The following is a 23,680-nucleotide window of genomic DNA, read 5'->3' on the forward strand; positions in this document are numbered from 1 at the left end:
TCGTAAAAATTCAATTTAATAGAGGTTATCTGTATTGGTATCGATATTGGCAATATTGGCCTAAAAGTACTTGGTATTGGATCGAAAAGAAAATAAGTGGTATCGCCCATCCCTATCTTAGACTATGATCTGTCCTGTGACAGATGAGTGTGGCTCAACTATGCTATGAGTGTGAAAATAACAGTAACTACAAAATCCACTACGAAAAACAAACAAAACTTTGAAACCATTTTCTTATTCTTGAGCTGTTTATGGCCTTACACGATAAAGGAAAACCACTTAATGTATTTACATGACCACACATTGTTGGCTTATTAAGCATAATCAGTGGAGGAATGTGCATGTAAACATGCTCAGTGTCAGCTAACCCTTAAATCTGATTGAATAATAGAAATTACGTTTTTAGGACCAGCAAGGATCGTCATGGTTACTGGTGTAACCTCCGTTCCCTGATGGAGGGAACGAGACGTTGGTGTCGATGTAGTGACACTAGGGGTCACTCTTGGGAGCCCGAGACACCTCTGGTCTTTGATAAAAGGCCAATGAAAATGGCGAGTGGTATTTTCATGCCACTCCCCCGAACATACGGGTATAAAAGGAGCTGGTATGCAACCACTCATTCAGGTTTTACGCTGAGGAGCCGATATAAGGTCCGGCCATTTCAGCGGGTAGTTCAGCGTTGTGGCAGGAGGGACCAACGTCTCGTTCCCTCCATCAGGGGAGTACACCAGTAACCATGACGTTCCCCTGTCCTCACTCGACATTGGTGTCGATGTAGTGACACTAGGTCTACAAAACGCCACAGGCTGAATGGTGTTACGTGAACTGCGGGTGCGGTGGGCAGACTTGCTGTGTGCCTCGCCAGCACACCAGGTTGACACGTAACCTCCCCAACACAGTTATGAGTGTCGAACGGCCCTTTTTGGGGACAAGTCGACTACCCAAAGATAGAGACAGGCTTAACCCAGTCGTGGCCTCTTTCCCCTTCTCTTTTTCCACTCCCTAAAAAAGAAGGGGGATTATCCGACTGGGCCGCCAGGTCTAGTCGGGGGGTGTCCCTCCCAAGGGGAGGACACCGCGGAGACCACACCTCGCCCCAAGAGAGGGGGGGATATTTAAGTGGAAGAATACATCACATGGTCTTTCCAATTATGTGGCGAGCCTTCAAGGTAGATCCTGCCCAATGGGGGAGGAGTTACTACAACATGGAGACTGGGACAGAGGGGCTCTGCCCAAGGAAGACGCAGTTTGCCAGCAGGGAAATGAATTAGCAGAAGATATAGATCGCATGGGGTTAGCCTTACAGGGAACCGCCACATGCGGAGCACCTACCCCAGAACCGGGCTCTTAGTTAGCGCGTGTACTGGGCCGGCAGCGAGTCTCTCCGAAAACTCGACTGCCACAGGGCTCAGAGGAAGTCAACCAGGGAACAACTTTTGTGAACACTACTGGGAATTAACAGTGCACGTCTTCAGCTCAAAAGGAGGTGGAAGGCGCTATGTGCAAGCGATACACCCAGCCAGCTATCCCGGGCTTATCCGCTTGTGTTGCGTGCCACTACCTGGGACGAAACCGGTTCCACCCGTAGGTTGTAGAACCTTGCAAAGGTGTTGGGTGTTGCCCAGCCCGCTGCTCTACAAATGTCTGTTAGAGAGGCACCTCTGGCCAGGGCCCAAGAAGCCGCTACACCACGGGTAGAATGGGCTCGTAGCCCTACCGGGGGCGGCATGTTTTGGGCGAGATATGCCATAGTAATGGCGTCAACGAGCCAGTGGGCGATCCTCTGCTTGAAGACAGCACTTCCTTTCCGCTGTGCACTAAAGCAGACAAAGAGCTGCTCAGAGACTCTAAAGTTCTGCGTGCGATCCAAAGATGCGTAAAGCGCGCACCGGACACAGCAATGACAGGGCTGGGTCTGCCTCCTGGGGAAGTGCTTGCAGGTTCACCACCTGGTCCCTAAAAGGAGTGGTGGGAACTTTGGGCACATAGCCCGGTCGGGGTCTCAGGATCACGTGAGAATAGCCCGGACTGAACTCCAGGCATGTTTCGCTGACAGAGAACACTTGCACATCACCTACCCTCTTGATGGAAGTGAGCGCAGTCAGGAGGGCAGTCTTCAAGGAGAGTGCCTTAAGCTCGGCTGACTGCAAAGCTCAAAGGGGGCTCTCTGTAGACCCTGAAGAACTACAGAGGTCCGGTGAGGGAACAAGGCGCAGCCTGATGATCAGATCATGCTTCCCTAAGGACTTACCATCGACTGAGTCGTGGTGTGCTGCTATGGCAGCAATGTACACCTTCAAGGTGGAAGGGGACAGCCTCCCTTCCAACCTCTCTTGCAGGAAGGAAAGCACTGATCTGACTGCGCATCTCTGGGGTCTTCCCGACGGGAAGAACACCACTTAGCGAACAAACGCCACTTAAAGGCATACAGGCGCCTCGTAGAGGGAGCCCTAGCCTGAGTGAATGTGTCTACCATCGCAGGTGGGAGAAAGCTTAGGTCTTTCGCGTCCCGTCCGGGGGCCAGACATGGAGATTCCAGAGGTCTGGGCGCGGGTGCTGGATGGTGCCCCTTCCCTGAGAAAGAAGGTCCTTCCTCAGGGGAATTTGACCGGGGGGAGCTGTCGCGAGGAGCGTGAGGTCCGAGCACCACGTCTGGGCGGGCCAGTAGGGTGCTTACCAGGATGACCTTCTCCTCGTCCTCCCTGACCTTGCACAGGGTCTGTGCAAGCAGGCTCACTGGGGGAAAACGCATATTTGCAAATGCCAGGGGACCAGCTGTGTACCAGCGCGTCTGTGCCGAGGAAGGCCTCGGTCAGGGCGTACCAGAGCGGGCAGTGGGGAGGATTCTTGGGAGGCGAACAGGTGCACCTGTGCCTGTCGAATCGACTCCAAATCAGCTGGACCACCTGAAGGTGGAGTCTCCACTCTCCCTTGAGGGTAACCTGTTGTGACAGCGCATCTGCCGTAGTGTTGAGGTTGCCCGGGATGTGAGTGGCTCGCAGCGACTTGAGGTGCTGCTGACTCCGTTGGAGGAGACGGCGGGCGAGTTGTGACATACAGCGGGAGCGCAGACCGCCTTGGCGGTTGACATATGCTACCGCTGCCATGCTGTCCATCCGAACTAGCACTTGCTTGCCCTGGATCAACGGCTGGGACCTGTTTTGGAGGCGTCTGTCGTGACCACGACGTGCCTGGAGACCAGTTCTAGGGGAACACCTGCTCATAAAAACGAGAGGTCGGTCCAAGGGCTGAAAAGACGGTGACAGACCGACGTAATGGCCACGCGGTATCCCGTGGCGCCATGCCCGTCTCGGGACTCAAGTCTGGAGCCAGTGCTGAAGCGGCCTCATATGCATTAACCTGAGCGGGGTGGCCACCGCTGAGGATGCCATATACCCCAGGAGCCTCTGAAAAAGTTTCAGTGGAACCGCTGTTTTCTGTTCGAACGCCTTCAAACAGGCCAGCACCGACTGGGCGCGATCGTTCGTAAGGCGCGCCGTCAAGGAGACTGAGTCCAACTCCAAACCGAGAAAAGAGATGCTCTGAACCGGGAGGAGCTTGCTCTTTTCCCAGTCGACCCGAAGCCCTAGTCGGCTGAGGTGTGAGAGCACCAGGTCCCTGTGTGCGCACAACACGTCTCGAGAGTGAGCTAAGATTAGCCAGTCGTCGAGATAGTTGAGAATGCGAATGCCCACCTCCCTTAATGGGGCAAGGGCAGCCTCTGTGATCTTCGTAAAGACACGAGGAGACAGGGACAGGCCGAAAGGGAGGACTTTGTACTGATACGCCTGACCCTCGAACGCGAACCGCAGGAAGGGTCTGTGTTGAGGAAGAATCGAGACATGAAAGTACGCATCCTAAAGGTCTACCGCCGCGAACCAATCTTGATGCCGGACGCTCGCTAGAATGCATCTTTGCGTCAGCATCTTGAACGGGAGTCTGTGTAAAGCCCGGTTCAGTACTCGCAGGTCCAAGATTGGCCGCAACCCACCGCCTTTTTTCAGTACAATGAAGTAGGGGCTGTAAAACCCTTTCTTCATCTCGGCTGGAGGGACAGGTTCTATCGCGTCCTTCCATAGGAGGGTAGCGATCTCCGCACAAGGTAGCAGCGTTTTCGTCTTTCACCAAGGTGAAGTGGACACCGCTGGACCTGGGCGGATGCCCGGCGAAGTGAATCGCGCAGCCGAGTCGGAAGGTCCGGACCAGCCCTCGTGACGGATTGGAATGCGCAAGCCATGCGTCCAATTTCCGCGCAAGGGGGACCAAAGGGACAACATCATCGGATGTACCGGCAGGTGGGGCCTCGCGGCGGGGCGAAGCTCGAGGTGCTACACCACGTCATGGCCGTGCTGAGAATAGGCCCGCCTGGGAAATGGGGGCAGCAAGGAATCGTGTCTTGTCAGCCTCACCCATCTCGACCAGGTTGAGCCAAAGGTGGCGCTCCTGGACCACTAGTGTGGCCATCTTCCGCCCGAGAGACCGCGCCATGACCTCCGTCGCTCGGAGAGCGAGGTCAGTCGCCGAGCGCAGTTCCTGCATCAATCCCGGGGCGGAACTACCCTCGTGCAGTTCTTTTAGCGCCTTGGCAGACTTGCAGGAGAGCCATGGCGTGCAGGGCGGAGGCGGCTTGTCCAGCGGCACCATAGGCCTTGGCTGTCAGAGACGACGTAAACCTACAGGCCTTGGTCGGGGGCTTTGGGCACCCGCGCCAGGTGGCGGCGCTCTGCGGGCATAGGTGCACCGCGAGCGCCTTTATCCACTGGGGGATTGCCGAATAACCCTTGGCCACCCCACCATCGAGGGTAGTGAGAGCAGGGAAGCTGAAAAGATCGGGACCGGGCAGTAAAAAGTGCCTCCCGTGACCTTGTCAGCTCTTCATGCACTTCCGGGAAGAAAGGAACGGGGGCGGGGTGTGGCTTTGAGCGGCGCCGCGAGCCCAGGAACCAATCGCCGAGCCGCAAGGGTTCAGGGAAGAGCGGTGAATCCACTCTAACCGACGCTCGCGGCTGCCCGGGAAAGCATGTCATCATCTCCGCGTCAGCCTGTGACTGGGCGATCGACCCCGAAGGGAGGAGCCCAGCTGAGGCTTCCGACTGGACGAGCCCGCTCTCCGATGCTGCGCTTGAGAGCTCATCACTTTCGCGGGCTCCGAATAAGAGGTCGAACTCGCCATGAGACGAGCCGGCGGACTCACTCGGAAGCCCGATCGGGGCAGACGAGCGTGCTGGGGAATGGGAGGTCCGCGGGGGGATACCCAGCGGAGGCGGTCCCATTGGGGTCCCCAAATCGCCCCCAGTGCTAGACGCGCTGGCCTCAAACCCGTGGGTAAAAGGACCGAGGTGGGAGCCTCTGGGGTGGCTCGCTTTCTTACGAAGGCGAGCCGCGACCGCAACGTTGCCATGGACATATTCTCGTAATGAGAACATGACCATCCACGAACACTGTCTCCAGACACGAAAGACAGTGATCGTGACCGTTAGAAGGCGAGAGATAACGAGCACAACCAGGAATAACACACAATCGGAAAAGCATCTTTAAAAAGACACGTCTTTAAAAAGACGTTCCGTGTGTGCCGCTCTTTTAGAGAAATATATACTCTTTTAGAGGGGAAAAATGCTCTTTCAGAAAATATACTCTCTAGTTTTTCTGCCGAAGCGCCCAGGGGCGTTCTCTGCTGTGCACCAGTGCAGAGGAGGGAGAAGCCGCTGAAATGCGCCGTCAGATCCAGCAGAGGTGAATGAACAGTGATATTCAGCTCAATGAGCATGACCGTTCGGCTCCGAAGAGAAAATCTGAATGAGTGGTTGCATACCAGCTCCTTTTATACCCGTATGTTCGGGGGAGTGGCATGCAAATACCACTCGCCAATTTTCATTGGCCTTTTATCAAAGACCAGAGGTGTCTCGGGCTCCCAAGAGTGACCCCTAGTGTCACTACATCGACACCAACGTCGAGTGAGTGACAGATAGGGAACACTGCTTTTGCCTTTGTATGGCACTATTGTTGTCTGGTCTTCCCACTTGATCTTTGTTATTAGAGACTACACATGATTAACAACAATAACAGACAATAAGGCAAAGTGCTTAATGCTCTTAAGTTTTTTTACGTGGTATAGAAAATATCTGTCAGGACAAGAGGAGGGTTTACTACACTGCCTTCTCTCTGGCTCTTCATGCTAATAGTATTATTTCCAGCTGGTCTACACTGTTGGTTAGTGCTGCTGTCAGGTTTCCGACACTCTGGTCAAGTTTTTGCTCAGTGTCGGGACCTTGTCACCTGTTTTTCTGTTTTGGTTTTCCTGTGTAGCACATGGCTTTTTTTTATATCCTGTCACCATGAGCTCTGTCTTGTTTCTAGACCCGCCCCCTCATTTGTCTCATTATTGATTAATCTGTTTCACCTGTTCTCCTTGTTTGCCCTTCTGATTTTCCTACCTATATATTTTGTCTGTTCCCTTATTGTGTTTGTCAGTTCCTTTCATCATTAAACATGTGGATTTTCCCTTTGGTTTCTAGATTTTGTGAATTATCCCTTGGTCTGTGTTTGTTCTTGTACCTGCACTTGCCTTTGCCTGTTTGATTTTTCCCCTGCACTGCATGTGTTTCCAGTGGCCAGAATTTTGGTTTAGATTTATATATTTTCTGATTATTGACCTGTTTGTACTTTTTGTAATAAACCTTATTTTTATCTGTTCCTGTCTGCAATTGAGTCCTATTCCTCCCCCAAACCCTGACAGCTGCTTTGGTGCTGGTCTAGCTGGTGGACCAGCATAATGATGTTCACCAGCAAAACTTGAGATGATTAGGCTCATTATGGTCCTTTATGGCAGTGGTTCTGAATTGGTGTTTAAAAAATTTATCCAACACATCCAGCCTCTTCTGCCATTTCATTCCTCTGGGGAAAAAACATAAAATAAATTTGCACTGTACATAACAGATTTGTATTTATACTGTACATAACAGATTGTATTAGATTTGCACTACCCATGTGTATGTGTGTGTCTGTACGTATGTGTATAATTATTTTTTATTTTTTATTATTATCTATGTCTTGCTGCTGTTTTTGTATGGTTGTACACTGGAAGCTCTTGTCACCAAGACAAATTCCTTGTATGTGTAAGCATACTTGGCAATAAAGCTCATTCTGATTCTGAAAATTGGTGTTTCGGTCCCTTACCACACCCTAATCGGTTTTAGCACAATGTGGAAACTTTTCTGGTGGTCCCTTACCATAGGCAATATTTCTAACAAATATCAAGGTTAAATTAACTATCTTGGACTATTTCACTGTGACGCCATTGGACCAGCTTAAATACTGGACAAACCGAGTCCCATATTGAATCGATACAGGACACACCATTAAATAATTTATATAAAGGATGATCCCGTAATTTACAGGATGGGTGGCACCCCTAAGCATAATGCAGGGGTCTCCAGACATGTTCTTTAAAGTTTCAAACTATATTATAACTCGATGCAGCACCCTAAAAACATTTATGGCTTGAGATGCTGAAAATAAGTGAAATGTGACGCAACCACACTGAGACGCACCAGAAGTGTCTGTCTAATATATGTGTACAGATGGAATGCAAGAACACATCATGAGAGAACATCCTCGGACAGATTATTAAATTCAGTTGTTAAGCATTAACGCACAGGCTTACCGGGGCTTCCCGCAAACCCCCTTTGTTTGACTTTCTTTCTTCTGCAGAACACAAACAATGATTTTTAGGAAAATATCTCAGCTTTTTAGGTTCATACAATGCAAGTGATTGGTGAATGATTTGTAGCTCCAAAAAATCACATCAAGAAATCATAGAAGTAATCCATAAGACTCGGTGGTTAATCCAGTGGTTAAATCCATATCTTCAGAAGCGATTATATAATAGTTGTGGGTGAGGAACAGATCCCTCTGAGAAACAGATCTTTTTTTACTCTAAATCTCCACTTTCACTTTTACATCTGAAAGTCACATGTGGAGCCTGTATAGTTTCACTTTCACATCTGAAAGTGAAAGCTAAAGTTGAGATTTAGAGTAAAAAAGGAATAAATATTGATCTGTTTCTCACCCACACCTATTTTGCTTCGGAATATATGGATTTAACCACTGGAGTCTTATGGATTAATTTTATGTTTTCTTTATGTGATTTTTGGAGCTACAAAGGACTGTTTACCATTCAGTTGCATTGTATGGACCTACAGAGCTGAGATATTTTTCTAAAAATCATCATTTGTGTTCTACAGAAGAAAGTCAGTCACACCTGGCATGAAGGTGAGTAAATGAAAAGAGAATTTTCATTTTTGGGTGAGCCATCCCTTTAAATCATTGCCTTCTAAAAATATTTTTTTGACCTTAATCTACGCTTCAAAACCCCAGACAAAACGGAAAGAAAGCATACACATACAGTGGCTCCAAAAAGTATTTTGGCACTTAAGCCTCACTTAAGTCTAAGTCTTAAGCCTCACTCATCCTCCAGCTTAATGTTCAGGTACAAGCACCCCCCCCCCCCCCCCCCAAACAAAGCATTATGGGCCCTGTCTGAGAATCAACTGACACTTCTACACTGAAATATAATCAAATTAATGTCGATGCCATGTGTAAATAACAACAGCTACAAAACAAGACCATATATCATAAATAATGTTGATGCAAGATGAGACAGTGTGTCAGTACTTCATCCCCCTGTGGAGTCTCTGAGCTCACACGCTAAGATCATTTACACCCACAACAATATCTTTAAAGGACTATTCCAGGTTAAAACAACTTAAGCTCTCAAAAAAGAAAAAAGCCAGCCAAGATAGTTTGTTGGTCAGCTAGCTTGGTCTGACTGGTCTGATGGCTGGTTTTAGAGAGTTCTGACCATTTTTCAGGTGACCAGCTGGCCGCCTAGCTAAACCAGCTGAGTACCAACCTTGCCAGGCTGGGAGACCATATTACTGTGAGCCAAGTAGGACCAACTTAAACCAGCTTTGACCAGAAAACTAGCTTAGGCTGGTTTAAGCTGTTAGTGCTATCAACAGCATTATTGTTACACAGTCGATTACCACAGGATGCCAACTCATTGTTCAAACAAATGCCACAGATGCTATCAAAAAAGCTGTATTTAACCATGCAGCTGCTCATCTTACTGCCAAATAAAACACACTCATCTCCTTTAAAGAACAAATGTAATAACATTTTCATAAAAAGCAATAGGATATGGATTCTGAACTTTTTCTGCTAAATGAAGCACCCCTTCATCAACATGCCAAGCTTGCTTTATTCCCTTTAAGTTCTAAAGTTTTGAATGACTTTATTAGACTTTAGAGACAAGGCAACAATTTGAAGAGAGATGACAGATTCTGTCTAGTAGAGTTTTACCACTGTAGCCCATTGGATTCTTTGGAGGACATCAGAGAGATCATGCAACACATTTGTAAGCCAGAAGGAATATACTTTAGTCATACTGTGTAACAAGAAGTAATATGCTGTACACTGCACCAGGGCTGTAGCAAGGAATTCTGGGCCCTGTGAATATATATTGCTCTGGGCCCCTTACCTATTAAAATTATATTAAAATCAAATTTGTTGTGGGCCCCCCTGGACCTTTGGGCCCCTAGAATCATTACCACCTTTCACCCGACTGGCTACGGCCCTGCACTGCTCACCAAAGCAGACAACAGCACTGTCAGTGCTTTTGTTGTATAAAAGTTGCAGCTCTGTATAGAAAATAGATTTATTTCTAGGTATCTACATTGATTATTCACATTAATAACATCCATAAGTCATAAATATTTAGGAGGGAGTCACTGAGAAATATTACAAAGTTGTCATTAAATCTAATGTGCATGAGGAGGTGGACCGCATTGACATCCAAATGGGTATTAATGTGCATGGAATGGAACCTTAATCTGAAATTGCAGAATATAAATAAGCATATACATGCTTCCAAGGGCAGTTCTAGGGTCAGTGGATATTCAGGGCTTAGCCCAGACCTCTGTGGATACAAATGGGGCCATGATGAAATATCAGAATATAATACACTTTATAATAAAAGCTTTAATTTAGTTTAGGAGATAGCAGGCTGTAAGTAGGCTAAAACAGGTACTTGTGAGGGAAAAAAATAGCTGCTAGATTTGCCAAAGTTTTCAAGGTTTATTCGTGTCTTAATTAAAGAGTTTTGCAAAAAAAACGTACCAATGTCCTGGCTCGTGACTTTAAGTTTGCAAATTCCTCAAGGACATTTAAAAATATTACTCTTTGTTTTCACTGTTATAGATCTATATGTGTATATATATATTTACACAGTATATATGGTACTTACTACATCTAGGTGGACCAACTCTCAACACACTTTCCAATATCTCCCCAAGACAGGAATGTTGACCAGACACAGGGCATTTTCCAAACAGCATTTTTGCACCCTTGATGGGATCTTTGAGAAGGGGACGCCACTCAAAGGGTCATTCCAAACAAAAGTAAGAAAGTAAATATTTCACAAAGGGCCCCGTCACAAGACTTTTAGTGATGGCTACATTCAAACTGTAATGCCATGCTCCCTTCAGAGTGCCCACATCAAGAGCTCTGTAGTAAGTAGGGCATAGGGATGATCATTTTCGATTGGAATTCGCCCACAGCCTCAATTCCGTGTTGCGAGCGCTTTTCTTGCATGTGCGCACAACCAGTACTTGAAAGCAGCTGCCCAGCACGTGTGTACTGAATTGAGTCTGTCTTTATTGTTATCACTGCTCTAGAAAGACAGCTGTCATTAATTTATATAAATATAACTTAATATTAAAGTGTTAGTATCAGCTTGACACTGAAGCACTAGTTCTTCTCACATAACTGCAAGATGATAAAAACATTTGGGTCTTTATGGAAAACATTTGTGGCTTAAAGGGATAGTTCACCCAAAAATGAAAATTACGTTGGGCTTCTCATTGTACAACATCACTGAGCACAATTTATTTTCACAATATTTCCCTGTGAAAAGAAAAAAGTCATATAGACGCTACTGACCTGGGAGCACTTTCAGTATCATTACCATACCCTTTAAATAAGGCTCTGAGTTCAAAGAAATTCTCAAGAACATCAATTGTTTACCTGAAGTGACTTATACAGACGGGTTGTTGATACTGAGCGTCTATGCGAGAGAGGCGATGAAATTGTATCGTAGTTTAGATGCTCACAATTATTTCCTTAGAGGAGAGATCAGGAATATTGGATCGCTCCTATTATAATCAATGAAGCCGTTCAGTGAAGCTGTCTGCATGACCTGCGGACATGTAAAGATTTATTTTTTTGTGTTCGTAATTTGTAAATTGTTTTGGATAAAAGTGTCTGCTAAATGGCTTAATGTAACAGTCAGTTACTTGCGCAGCTTCATTTAGTATAATGAGAGCGATCTATAGGGACTTTTAGAGTTTTACCTATCAAATTTACAATTAGTTGGCAAAAATGTTATTCACCTACCAGAGATAAGATGTGTGCTAGAGTTGCTAGTACAGCACGTACCCAGCCTTCTCGCTTCACTGCAGCGTTTCATGTGTCCATTTGCTTTTTTGGAGATCTAAACACTTTAATTTGCATTAGTTTCAGGCATCCAGGGAGCATCCAGCCACCTAACAACATGGTCCACATTTTAATAATTACATTTTATGACAATCGTGTTAACGTTAGTAGCATTAATCGTGTTAAAATCACTATGAATGAAGCGCCTCCTGCTGTTGTTTTGAATGAGTTTGACAACCAGCAGGAAATGTTCAAGGAACAAAGACATCACTTCCTTAAACTGACAAAAAGTCTTTGAAATGGTCTGTATTGACCTTTTTCCTGTGACGTCACTGTATGACTGGGTTGCCATGTTTGTGACCAAAATTCCATATACCTTCAGTGTGCTGCGCTGTGGGATGCGACAAAAGCCTTCTTCAGGAGTTAAATGCAGTTCTCACATTCATATAGATGGGATCATCATAGACATTTTGTAATATTGTGACCAAATCAGACCTGAAAACAACACAAACTTTTGGGCATGTGCACTCGCTGGTCACACGTCGGACTCGCCGGCATACAGAGATGAATCGTGGATAAAATATATTTAAATGTCCATAATAGCCCAATTTGGCAATATTTGTGCTGTCTTCAAACCTGTATACACTTTTCCTGGGATTGGCATGGATTAAAAGCAATTTTTGATGTTGTTCTTGATATCGTTTCATGGGTGTTTTTCCATGCAATGCTATTGTTTTCTCCCGCTGATGGTCACAAATATGGCGGCTGCAAGGAAAATGTGACATCACTGAAACAGGTCAATAGGGTTCTAAAAACACAGGGGTGAGTAAACAATGTCTAAATTTTTATTTTTGGGTGAACTACTCCTTTAAGTCCCTTTAGCCCAGCCCTAGCTCTGCCTATGCAAGCTGCAACCTCTGGATTCAGTCAGGTTTATTAAAGGAATATTCCGTGTTCAATACAAGTTAAGATCAATCAACAGCATTTGTGGCATAATATTGTTTATCACAAAAATTAATTTTGACTTGCCCTCCTTTTCTTTAAATATAAAATAAAAAATCTGGGTTACAGTGAGGCACTTACAATGGAAGTGAATGGGGACCATCAAATGTTAAAATACTCACTGTTTCAAAAGTATAGCCACATGACATAAACAGTATGTGTGTAAACATGATTTTAGTGTGATGAAATCACTTACTAACCTTTTCTGTGTAAAGTTATAGCCAATTTTCCAACTTCGTTCCCATGATGATGTAATGTCAACAAACCCTAATACGACTGTAAATACCATGATTTAAACAACTTTACAGCTCAAATAATACATGAGTTTTAACATAAGTATTAATGTAAGTGCTTTTATACAATTATAAGCTTCACATTTCTGCCTTTAAACCCTCCAAAAATTGGCCCCATTGACTTCCATTGTAAGTGCCTCACTGTAACCTCAATTTTTGCTTTTTCTTTAAGAAAAGGAGAGATGAGTTGAAATAAATTTTTGTGGTAATTGATATTGTGCCACAAATGCTGTCGATTGAGCTTAACTTGTCTTGAACCCAGAATATTCCTTTAAATAGAAACTTTTTGTGTACTGTCACTGCATGTTAAACATGCATGAAGCCCAACGGATGTCTTTTTTCAACCAGTGGATTAGTAACTCCATCATTTTGTGGGATGGATGGATGGATGGATGGATGGATGGATAGATAGATAGATCTCTATTGGTGTTCTTTCTGCTTCTCTCTCTCTCTCCTGCTGGGTGATAAAATATCCATAGCGGAATGATGAGAGGTGTGCTAAGCCAATCTTCAGGATCATTGCCCTTTGGTTGGCTTCGTGTACGGCCCCATTGTCTAGTGCCAGATACACAGCAGAGCAAGGTTAACATCGCACCACAACTATAGGGCAAGGGAAAAAGACCACGAGAGAGAGAATGAGATGGGAGAGAGAAAACAGTGAAATAAAGGATGCTGAGCTGTACAGAAAAAGAGTGTAAGATTTGTTTCCTGACCTTAGATTTCCCTGTACTGCTTCCTCATGTGTTTCCCTTAAGTTGTGCCTCTTTACTCAGCATTTATCTTTGATACAGCATTTACGTACAGTAAGTTCTCTCTCTCTCTCTCTCTTCTGTACCTCCCCTGTGTATAGTTATTGAAGGAATAGTTCACTAAAACTAAAAGTTTCAAACCAGGATGACCTTGTTTCTTCTATGAAACACAAAAGGTGAATTTTCAAATATCTACTGTAACTCTGAAATCAAATATGGCATGTGTAGATGTGTTGCATCAGGTTTGATATCGATAACATCAAACATTATTGGCTATTGCATGCCTTGTGACCAAAACATTATTGATGTTAAAACCGTGAAGACATGACATGTATAAGACACCATTTGATTTGAGAGCTACAGTGGAGGGAAGATTTTCCAGGGAATAATGACTTAAATTTTGGTCTTTTTAACAACATAAACTATAATTTAGCTTCAGAAGGCTCAGAATATAGCACATCACATAGACTACTTTTATGGTAGTTAAATGGTTCTTGTTTGTTATTTTGGATCCCGACAGTCCCAGTCCCCTGTCACTTTTATTACTAGAAAAGAGTGGCCATAATATATATATATATATATATACTGTATACAGTATACAGTTTACATACTGTACATACTGTAACCTCAACACTGCATAATCCATATCTTTCGTACCCCATACCAATATTCTCTATGTACTCCATAACAATACCTTATAGGCATCTCTACAGACCATTCCTTACTGTTTTTCCAGCCTCCATCAGTAGATACAATGGATAATTTCATTCTTGTTCTTAGAGCTCACTCTCTCACACACACATACAGACACATACGCGCTGTAATATGGGATATTGGCTTTCCTGTATTGTATCAAGAAAGATATTAACCATCTGCTGTGGCTTTTATAAGGATTCATACAGATATTAAAACTCAGGGGGAAGGCTTGGCCTCTTAACCCAACCTCAGGCTAGTCTTTGTGTTTGTGCATTTCTCCGCTCTTGATATTATATGCTGTGTGGGTACATCAATGTAATTTGAGTTAAAAATAGTATTGCATAGAGCAGAAAGACTCAGTAACATCTTTCCTGAAAGGCTATTTAGACCAAACATTCATTACCTCATCAGCATGCCAGCAGTATATGAATATTCAGACCTTAAGTCAGTCTGAAAATGTGTTAAGACACTTTTCAAATCTAATCAATTGTCTATGATCTCTTGAATCTATCAGCCGTCATTGTTAGTTTTTGGATCCTGCAGAAATCAACCTGAATCAAGGACAATCTCCAAATTGAATGTGTTAGCGCAGCCATTGAAAATATAAACACACAGCACCACCTCCTGGGAAGAGAGAAACATTCTTGTAGTTGACTGCTGTGTCAAGTCATAATGTAGACTAGTGTTTCCCAACCACTGTGCCACAAAAGATTGTCAGGTGTGCCATGGAAAATTATCAAATTCCACAAAATAAATAAATGCATGAAAAAAATAATAATCATTTCAGGGATCCAAACTCCTCACCTTTCGGAGAAATTCGCCGTTTTGAAACCATAATCGGTCACTTTTGTGATTGTGAAGAGCAATGATTAATGTGCAAATGTGACTAAAATTGATATGCAATAAGGGTCTTTCACATGACTCGTGTCAGCGCTGCAGAATACATTGAAGTCTATGAAGTGACGCCACTTTACACCAAAGTGTTTTCACACACATTATTTTTGCTTCACCAATAATGTCTTTGAGAGTACTAAGCAACAAGAAATATTTAAAAACTGTCTAAATTTTTGAAGAGACATTGAATGTCTCATAATTTCTTTTAATTAAATATTACCTTATCGTTTATGAATATCAGAGGCCCCAGTTATTGAACTAATTTAAATTCACCAAGAAAATGCTTAGACCTAAACATAAACGAGTCCTTTTATTACTTTCTGCTATCAAAGCAACTGCAAGATTTTTCTCTCTTCCAAATACATGTTTTCAATGTTTATTGTGCACACCTCCTGCTTTTTTATGTGGCAAACTCGTAAAATCGCCCCTCTGTGACACTTTCTGCAACTTTGTCATGTGGAGGGCAATGCGGCGCTTGACACTGGCCTTGAATGGAGCGTTGACGCCTCGACTTAACTCAAGTGAAATGCGCTTTACAATGATGAAAGAACATTATTGAAACTCAAAATTATTATTATTTGTCTATTATTGTGGTCTTTTCTGATAAAAGCCATGCTCAGCAGTTTAAATAGGCTACTGTAGGAAAATGATACCGTAGATCTGCTTTGTGTTTATAATTCTTGTACTGAAGTCAGAAGATTTGTAGCCATGCAAGTTTTAATAAAAGAGAAGATAAGGACGTTATTGAAACTCACTATTATTAGACTATTATTGTTGTCTTTTTGGATGAAAAATAATGCTCAAACTGAAGGAAGACTATAGATCTGCTTTGTTCTTTTAATCCTTAAACACTATAAAGTCTCTTGGTAGATTTCGGTCATGAACGACTCAAAATGATTCACTGACTCACTCATAGCACATAAGACGCTCAATTGTCGCCACCTAGTGACATTTCCAGAAGGGGTCACTGAACTTATCAGTTAATAAAATTGAACAAATTTGTGAAACAGAAGCAAGCCTCACCAAAATACTCTTTATTTTGCAGCTAATTCTGCACAATTGTGAACTTGAATAAACTTGAAATCACTAAAATAGCTGGAATTGATGCTTTTAGCTTATTCTTTAAAAAAAATATCCCCAGAAAAAATGTTCATGGACCAGTGATTGTCTTACCTTTTTCGCCCCTCATGAGTTTGCATCCCTGTAATTTGTTGTGGCATTGCAAGAACAAATCTACAAATTAGAAAAGAAGCAAAATTGTTGTTTTTTCATTACCCATTTAGCGCTCTTGCCACCTGTGACCTCACACAGCGTAGCTTACCTATGTGACTTGTTTTTTTTTTTCACATTTCAAACATTACAAGTAAACATGCTACTAAGACGGACAGAAAACATGGACAAGTTCTTGAAAAGGAAAAATATTGACGATGGTTAGCCTATGTGTGATAGTGGTGTGCCGTAGAGCTTTTTAGTCGTAAAAAGCGTGCCGTGGCAGAAAAAAGGTTGGGAAACACTGCTATAAACTGTCCTTGTATGGAAATGAGATACATAAAGATTCTTCTAAATTTCTCCTTTTATGTTTTTCAGAACAAAATAATGGCATACAGGTTTGGAACGATATGAGGGCGAGTAAATAAAGACAGCTTTTTTTTATTTATTTTTTTATTCTGATTGTTTGTTAAGAAATATAGAGTTTCAATAGCCGTTTCTCAAAAATTTACATTGGGTCACCCCAATATTGAATATTATTTCATATGATATTATGAATATTATTATATATTATTTACATCCTTGCCTTCAGTCACATAGCAAACAATTGTTCATTATACTGTACGTTCAGTCAGTTTGACTGCTGACATGCATGTGTGAATGAATTAGCTCAGCGTGCGCGCGTGTGTGTGTGTGTGTCCTCCGTAATGGCACTGCAGCACTCCTCAGGCTTAATGACTTGTAAGACATGATTTGGTGTGCATTAAAAAACATGGGCTCTCTCCCAGGTGCTGTGTTGATTAGTGATGTACTGTTTGTGTATGTGTGTGTATAAACTGAGAAAGATGCATACTTTAGTTTGATGGAAGCAGGCTATAAATCAATGTGTAAATGAGAGGATGTGTGTTGATTATTCATGTTTATATGTATATGTGTGTCTCTGTACAGGCTGAGGAAGACTGTTTGATGGAGGGCGATGCTTCTTTCACAGCAGCAGTGGCTGAGGCAGAGGCTCTTTGTTCTGGGTAGTCTGGCCCTTGGGAGCCTCCTCTATCTGGTGGCCAGAGTGGGCACTTTAGATCGGTATTGTTGCATCCATTCACAGAGAAACTCAAGCCCCAACTATACAAAGGGCAAAAAGACAACATTGGGTGTGACATTTCAGTCTGGCTTTCAGCTCCAATTTAAACTGTATTTGGAAGCTATCCTAATATAATAGGAACAAAAGGAGAATAAAATTTAAGAATGTACAGTAGGAATAAATTCTTAATCACTTAGTGTTGAGGAGTAACTCAACACTGAGTTCATGTCATATCAGAATTTCAGCTGTTCACATCCTCATACTCAAAAATAATTTGTTTCTATGATAACGCTCAGCAAAATTGTAATCACTACTTTATTTCATTCATTCACCTTTATATTTTCTTGCTAAATGTTTAAGAACATAGAAAGTGTGCCAGGTAACACTAACTATGCTAAAATGGCATATCAAATGGAAATATGTGTACTTTGCTGAGACCACCTGTCATGTTGGTTCTTTATATGTGGCGTCACGACTATCAAGTTGAAACTTTCATAAAATTCTACGTTTACAACTTTGCAAGTTCTACGAAGGCATTTTTTACAAGTCGGACTCTCGTAATGATGGTTCAGCTATTGTCAATATAGTGTAGCTTTTCCAGTAACAAGCAACTTTATACAATTATCATCGGTGTAGTTAGACAAAATGCTACGTTTTTTTTGTTTTTGTTTTTTTTTTCACATTGTATTGCGTACATGTAAACTAAAGCAATAATCAAAAACATGCTCTTCTAATCTGTCTTCTCTCTCATATATAATGTTTAAAAAGTCTCATTTTGACGTTTCTTATAAATGAACCAATTCAAAACGATTCACTTATTTGAGTCCCCGTGCAGAAGACCAAGCGCTGTGTTTTAGGTCTTCGTTTTGATATTGAAATGTTCAATGTTGCTAATGTTTTTGACTCAGTTATATGAAATAGGGAGCATTCTATGTTTTCAAGGTAGTCTTTAGGTTAAGTTTAATTCTGTCACCCTTATTGAGATGTTCATTCATTCAAAAACACGAATTATTTTTGAGGCACACAAAAAATAAATAAATACTGCTCTGATTATATTATAACTTACGTGTATATGCATATCATTGGACAGATAAACTGTATATTTAAAAGATATTGCCTCTTAAAGGTCCACTCAGTAATTCTTTCCCCATTAAAAAATATTTACTCCTAAAGAAATTAATTGTAATTTTGAAACATATGTATAAAATCATGACCACTCACATGAGATGAGGACTCTAATCATATCAGTAACCTTATAAAAACTGTTTTATTTTACATGGGGCAGGGCACCCTCATGGGGGCTGCCATTTTAGAATCACATGACCAGCTGAATACTACTCGCTTAATCTTAGTAACCGTCTTGTTATTGGAAACTTTCACTCATGGATTAAACTAATCATGGCTGATAGGGAATTTCTACAATGGCATCTGTAACTGAAAACTCTTGATTTTGAATGATGCTGCATCCACACCACTAGATATCACTGTAAGTCCAAGATGACATGAGGACAAAGTTACTGAGTGCACCTTTAAAGGGATATTTCACCGAAAAACTGAAAATTCTCTCAATATTTACTCACCCTCATGCCATCCCAGATGTGTATGACTTTCTTTCTTCTCCCGAACACAAATTAGGGTTTTTAGAACAATATCTCAGGTCTGTTGGTCTATACAGTGCAAGTGAAAGGGTGCCACAATTTTTACGCTCCAAAAAGCACATAAAGGCATCATAAAAGTAATCCATACAACTCCAGTGTTTTAATCCATGTCTTCAGAAGTGATATGATAGGTATGGGTGAGAAACAGATAAGTCCCTTTTTGCCTGAAATTCTCCTCCCTGCCCAGTAGGGGGCAATATGCATGAAGAATGTGAATAACCAAAAACACAAGAAGAAGAATGTGAAAGTGAAATTTAAAGTGGAGATTGACTGAGGTTGCATTCCACTTCACTTTTAACATCCACTTGCTAACTCCTCTAAGCACTTTCCCTCAAGGAATCCCCGCCACCATTTTGGAAGTCTTTTCCACTTCGTTCAGTGAGTGAGGGAAGTTTCTGCTGACACACCCTCAACCCCTCGATTTTGACCGAGTGAGTGAGCCTACTCTGATGTATGTTTCAGGCAACTCCATATCCCACAATGCAACTCGATTTTGATGTGACAGCAGATCGCGCTTCATCATCCCCCTCACAACTCTAATGTATGATGGAAGTGAAGTAAATAAGCAGTTTAGAATTGTTATATTGAGAAAGTTATATTGAGATTTAACAGCATAATACTTGTAGCTACCTTAAACTGTTTATCACACAGTTATAGCCTATGTGTTCATTGTTATGTTACCATTTTCTTTTTTGTAAAGCTTGCTTAATCCTTTCTAACAATTAATTCTAATGGACAAATATTTTTAAACATATTACATAAGCCTCTGAAATTACAACCAAATTTTACCTGAACCTGTAGTTGCATCAATCTCCGAAAATATTGTTTTCTCAGGTGCAAAAATCACAAGATAATTCCACAAATTGACATCAGCAATCAACATGCTCCATAAGTGATCAAGGGTTTAGTGTGTTCCAGTTAAACCCATTGCACGGGTTCTGCCAGTAGTGGGCGCTCGAGCAACGTAAGCAATGACACACATCTGAACCGATGAGACGGAGGGAAGTTAGCGAGGGAAGGACATAAAAATTTGAAGTGAAATGCAGCCTGATAAGGGAGGAGAATTTATAGTAAAAAAAAAGGACTTAAAATTTGATCTGTTTCTCACCCACACCTATCATATAACTTTTGAAGACATTAATTTAACCACTGGAGTCTTATGGATTACTTTATGCTGACTAATGTGATTTTTGGAGCTTCAAAATTTTGGCACCTATTCACAAATCTTAATTTGAGTTCAGCAGATGAAAGAAAGTCATACACATCTGATGAGAGAATTTTAATTTTTGGGTGAACTATTCCTTTAAAGTGAAAGTTCATCGAAAAATTAAAATTCTCTCATCATTTACTCAAACCATCCCAGATGTGTATGACTTTCTTTCTTCTGCAGAACACAAATAAAGATTTTAAGAAGAATATCTCAGCTCTGTATTTCCATACAATGCAAGTGAATGGTGGCCAGAACTTTGAAGGACCAAATAGCACATAAAGGCAGCATAAAAGTAATCCATACGACTCCAGTGTTTTAATCCATGTCTACAGAAGTGATGTGATAGGTGTGGGTGAGAAACAGATCAAAGTCCTTTTTTACAATAAATCTCCACTTTCACTTTCATTCCATTATTCTTCTTTTGTTTATGATGATTCACATTCTTCATGTATATCGCCGCCTACTGGGCAGGGCGGAGAATATATAGTAAAAAGGGACTTAAATATCGATCTGTTTCTCACCCACATCTATCATATCCCTTCAGAAGATACTGTATAGATTTAACCACTGGGGTTGTATGGATTACTTTTATGCTGCCTTTATGTCCTTTTTGGAGCTTCAAAGTTCTTCTAAAATCTTCTTTTGTGTTCTGCAGAAGAAAGTAAGTCATAAACATCTAAGATGGCATGAGGGTGAGTAAATCATGAGAAAATTTTCATTTTTGGTTGAACTGTCCCTTTAAGTGGCTTCAATGATGTTATCTACTTTTTTAAAAGGGTAGCTTAAGTGTAGTTTAACAGTTTTAACCTATAAGTAGCTTGTAGCTTCAGAACAGCTTTCCCAACACTGTAATCATTCTCACTGTCTACATTAATTACAAGTATTATTATTAATATATCAATATCATGTATTTTTTCATTAAAAAAAATGTTATCTATTCCTTTATTTACTAAGTGGTTATTTATGGAAATTTTCTACACTCCTATGCAGGCTGCGCCCGATCTGCCCCATTGAGAGCAGACCGCCCCCTGCTAGTGTGCCAGGGCAGATTCCTTTACGAACACTGCAGCACAAGCAAGCTCTTCGCCACGAGCTGCGCAGGAGCAACAGCACGAGGGAGCAGCTGCGCATGTACCACCTCGTTCAACAGCTGCCCAAAGCCATCATCATCGGGGTAAGGAAGGGCGGAACACGTGCTTTGCTGGAAATGCTCAATCTGCACCCTGCTGTTGTCAAGGCCTCCCAGGAGATCCACTTTTTTGACAATGACAAGAACTACGATCGCGGCATTGACTGGTACCGTGAAAAGATGCCCTACTCCTTCCCTCATCAAATCACTATTGAGAAGAGTCCTGCATACTTCATCACAGAGGAGGTTCCAGAGAGGATCTTTAAGATGAATTCTTCAATTAAACTTCTTGTGATCGTGCGTGAGCCCACTACTCGTGCTGTTTCCGACTACGCACAGGTCCTAGAGGGGAAGGAGCGCAAGAACAAAACGTACCACAAGTTTGAGGAACTTGCAATTGATGCCAACACTTGTGAAGTGAACACAAAGTACAAGGCAGTACGAACAAGCATCTACACCAAGCACTTAGAACGCTGGTTAAAGTTCTTTCCGGTGGAGCAGTTTCACATAGTTGATGGAGACCGCCTGATCACAGACCCATTGCCAGAGCTAAAGCTGGTGGAGCGTTTCTTAAACCTTCCCTCATGGGTCAGCCAGTATAATCTGTACTTTAATGGCACACGTGGATTCTTCTGCCTGCGTTTCAACTTTATGTTCAGCAAGTGCCTGGCAGGCAGTAAGGGCCGGATCCATCCAGATGTGGACCCCTCAGTCAAGGAAAAACTGAGACGCTTTTTCCATCCGTTTAACCAGAAGTTTTACCAGATCACTGGCAGAACATTCAGCTGGCCCTGAGGATTCCAATTGCACTTGACTTGTCAAGACTTATGAAGCAGCAGGATTTTTTTATGTAATGATTCTTTTGGAAATGTGACCAAATACAGTATGTCAAAGATCTGTGATTGAAATAAAATCTGTTTTGAGAGTCCTTGGAGCGTAAAAAAAAGTACACAATCTTTTGTGAACCCCACATTTAAAGGTAACAAATGGACAGTTTAGGGAAGCACTGATTAATTTTACTTCGTTACTCTCTGGAACACTCTATTCTGACTGGTCAATCATGGTGGTCAAACATTTTTATAATGACCGCTAAACTGTATTTTTGACCATTGTCCCTTACAACAAGTTTCCGTGTCTCTCATAGCACTTTCTTATAATTTTTTCTCTTGTAATCAAATAATTTCAACTCAAGTCAATTTCTCATGTCCATTTACTTATTTTTCAAGTAGCTGTGTAATCAGAAGGTTAATCTATAGTCAGCCAGTTATTATCGCAAAATAAACACCTTTGGGATGATACAAGACCCACAAATCCTAATAACCCTGCTGGATTGTTTTTGCAAAAATGACCAACAGACATGATCCCTGGCTTACATATACCTACCCTTAAATGTGTTTCTGTGCCTTGACGGAAAGTTTTGGATGTGTATACTGCATAAGAGAGTTGTGGACAGTAAAATGGAGCTTGTTGATATGTTAGCGTGATATATGTTAACCATTCCTTTCCTGGTCTGTATGTAATCAGTGTCGAAGTGTCAAGAAACCCCAAAAATAAAACATTAAATCTGTTACAGAAAGCTTTAAAAAAAAATTGATTGTGTATTTGTTGTAGTTTTTCTATTTCAATGTCACAGTAATCAGATCAGATAATTACAGAATCTATGATTTACAGTATAGAAGCCTGAAACATTTACTAAACCAGTGTTTGTTTCCCAACCCCATTCCTGAGAACCTTAAAACTGTGCCCCAAAATTAACATATTTGCACTGTGCCATAAAATATGCACTTTGCTGGTGAGGCCTATTTTGAGTGAGCATTAAGACAGTATGCCAGTATTGGGGACATCCTACCACATTATACAATTGTGTTTTGATTCCTTAGAGCTAGGGTGACCATACATCCTCTTTTTCCAGGACATGTCCTCTTTTTCGGACCTTAAAAAGCATCCGGCCGGGATTTCTAAATCTGCGAAAATGTCCGGGATTCGGCTTTAGTTGCATTATGATGTGCATCTGGTCTAATACTTCATTGTGTTTGAGTGCATATTTGCATTGCTTTAACCCCTCTTTGTAAGTCCCGCCTTCTCGCACACCAACTGGTCGATTATAAGAATCTTGCAACAACTATTGGCCAAATTCCTGCCTGTCAACCTCTCCGCGAACGCGTGAGGCGCTGTTGTGTTCGGCATCAAACAGTTGCTTGACAGCACCAGCAAATGTCAGCTGAGTGGAAACAATGCCCGAACAAAAGTGCAAATTTACAGAAGATTT

General features: G+C 42.2%; 1 protein-coding gene across 1 annotated transcript in view; it reads left to right on the forward strand.

Annotated features, from left to right (window-relative positions):
* Nucleotides 1-22,952, forward strand: part of LOC127415857 (heparan sulfate glucosamine 3-O-sulfotransferase 5-like) — a 55,815-nt gene extending 32,863 nt beyond the window's left edge. Inside the window, exons 2-3 of the mRNA XM_051654859.1 lie at nucleotides 17,282-17,416; nucleotides 21,273-22,952. Coding sequence (XP_051510819.1) covers nucleotides 17,310-17,416; nucleotides 21,273-22,206 — 1,041 coding nt within the window. The 5' untranslated portion in view covers nucleotides 17,282-17,309 and the 3' untranslated portion in view covers nucleotides 22,207-22,952. The remainder of the gene's footprint in view (nucleotides 1-17,281; nucleotides 17,417-21,272) is intronic.
* The last annotated feature ends 728 nt before the right edge of the window (nucleotides 22,953-23,680 follow it).

This window comes from Myxocyprinus asiaticus, chromosome 25 (assembly GCF_019703515.2).
Source record: "Myxocyprinus asiaticus isolate MX2 ecotype Aquarium Trade chromosome 25, UBuf_Myxa_2, whole genome shotgun sequence".
NCBI classification, from domain to species: Eukaryota; Metazoa; Chordata; class Actinopteri; order Cypriniformes; family Catostomidae; genus Myxocyprinus; species Myxocyprinus asiaticus.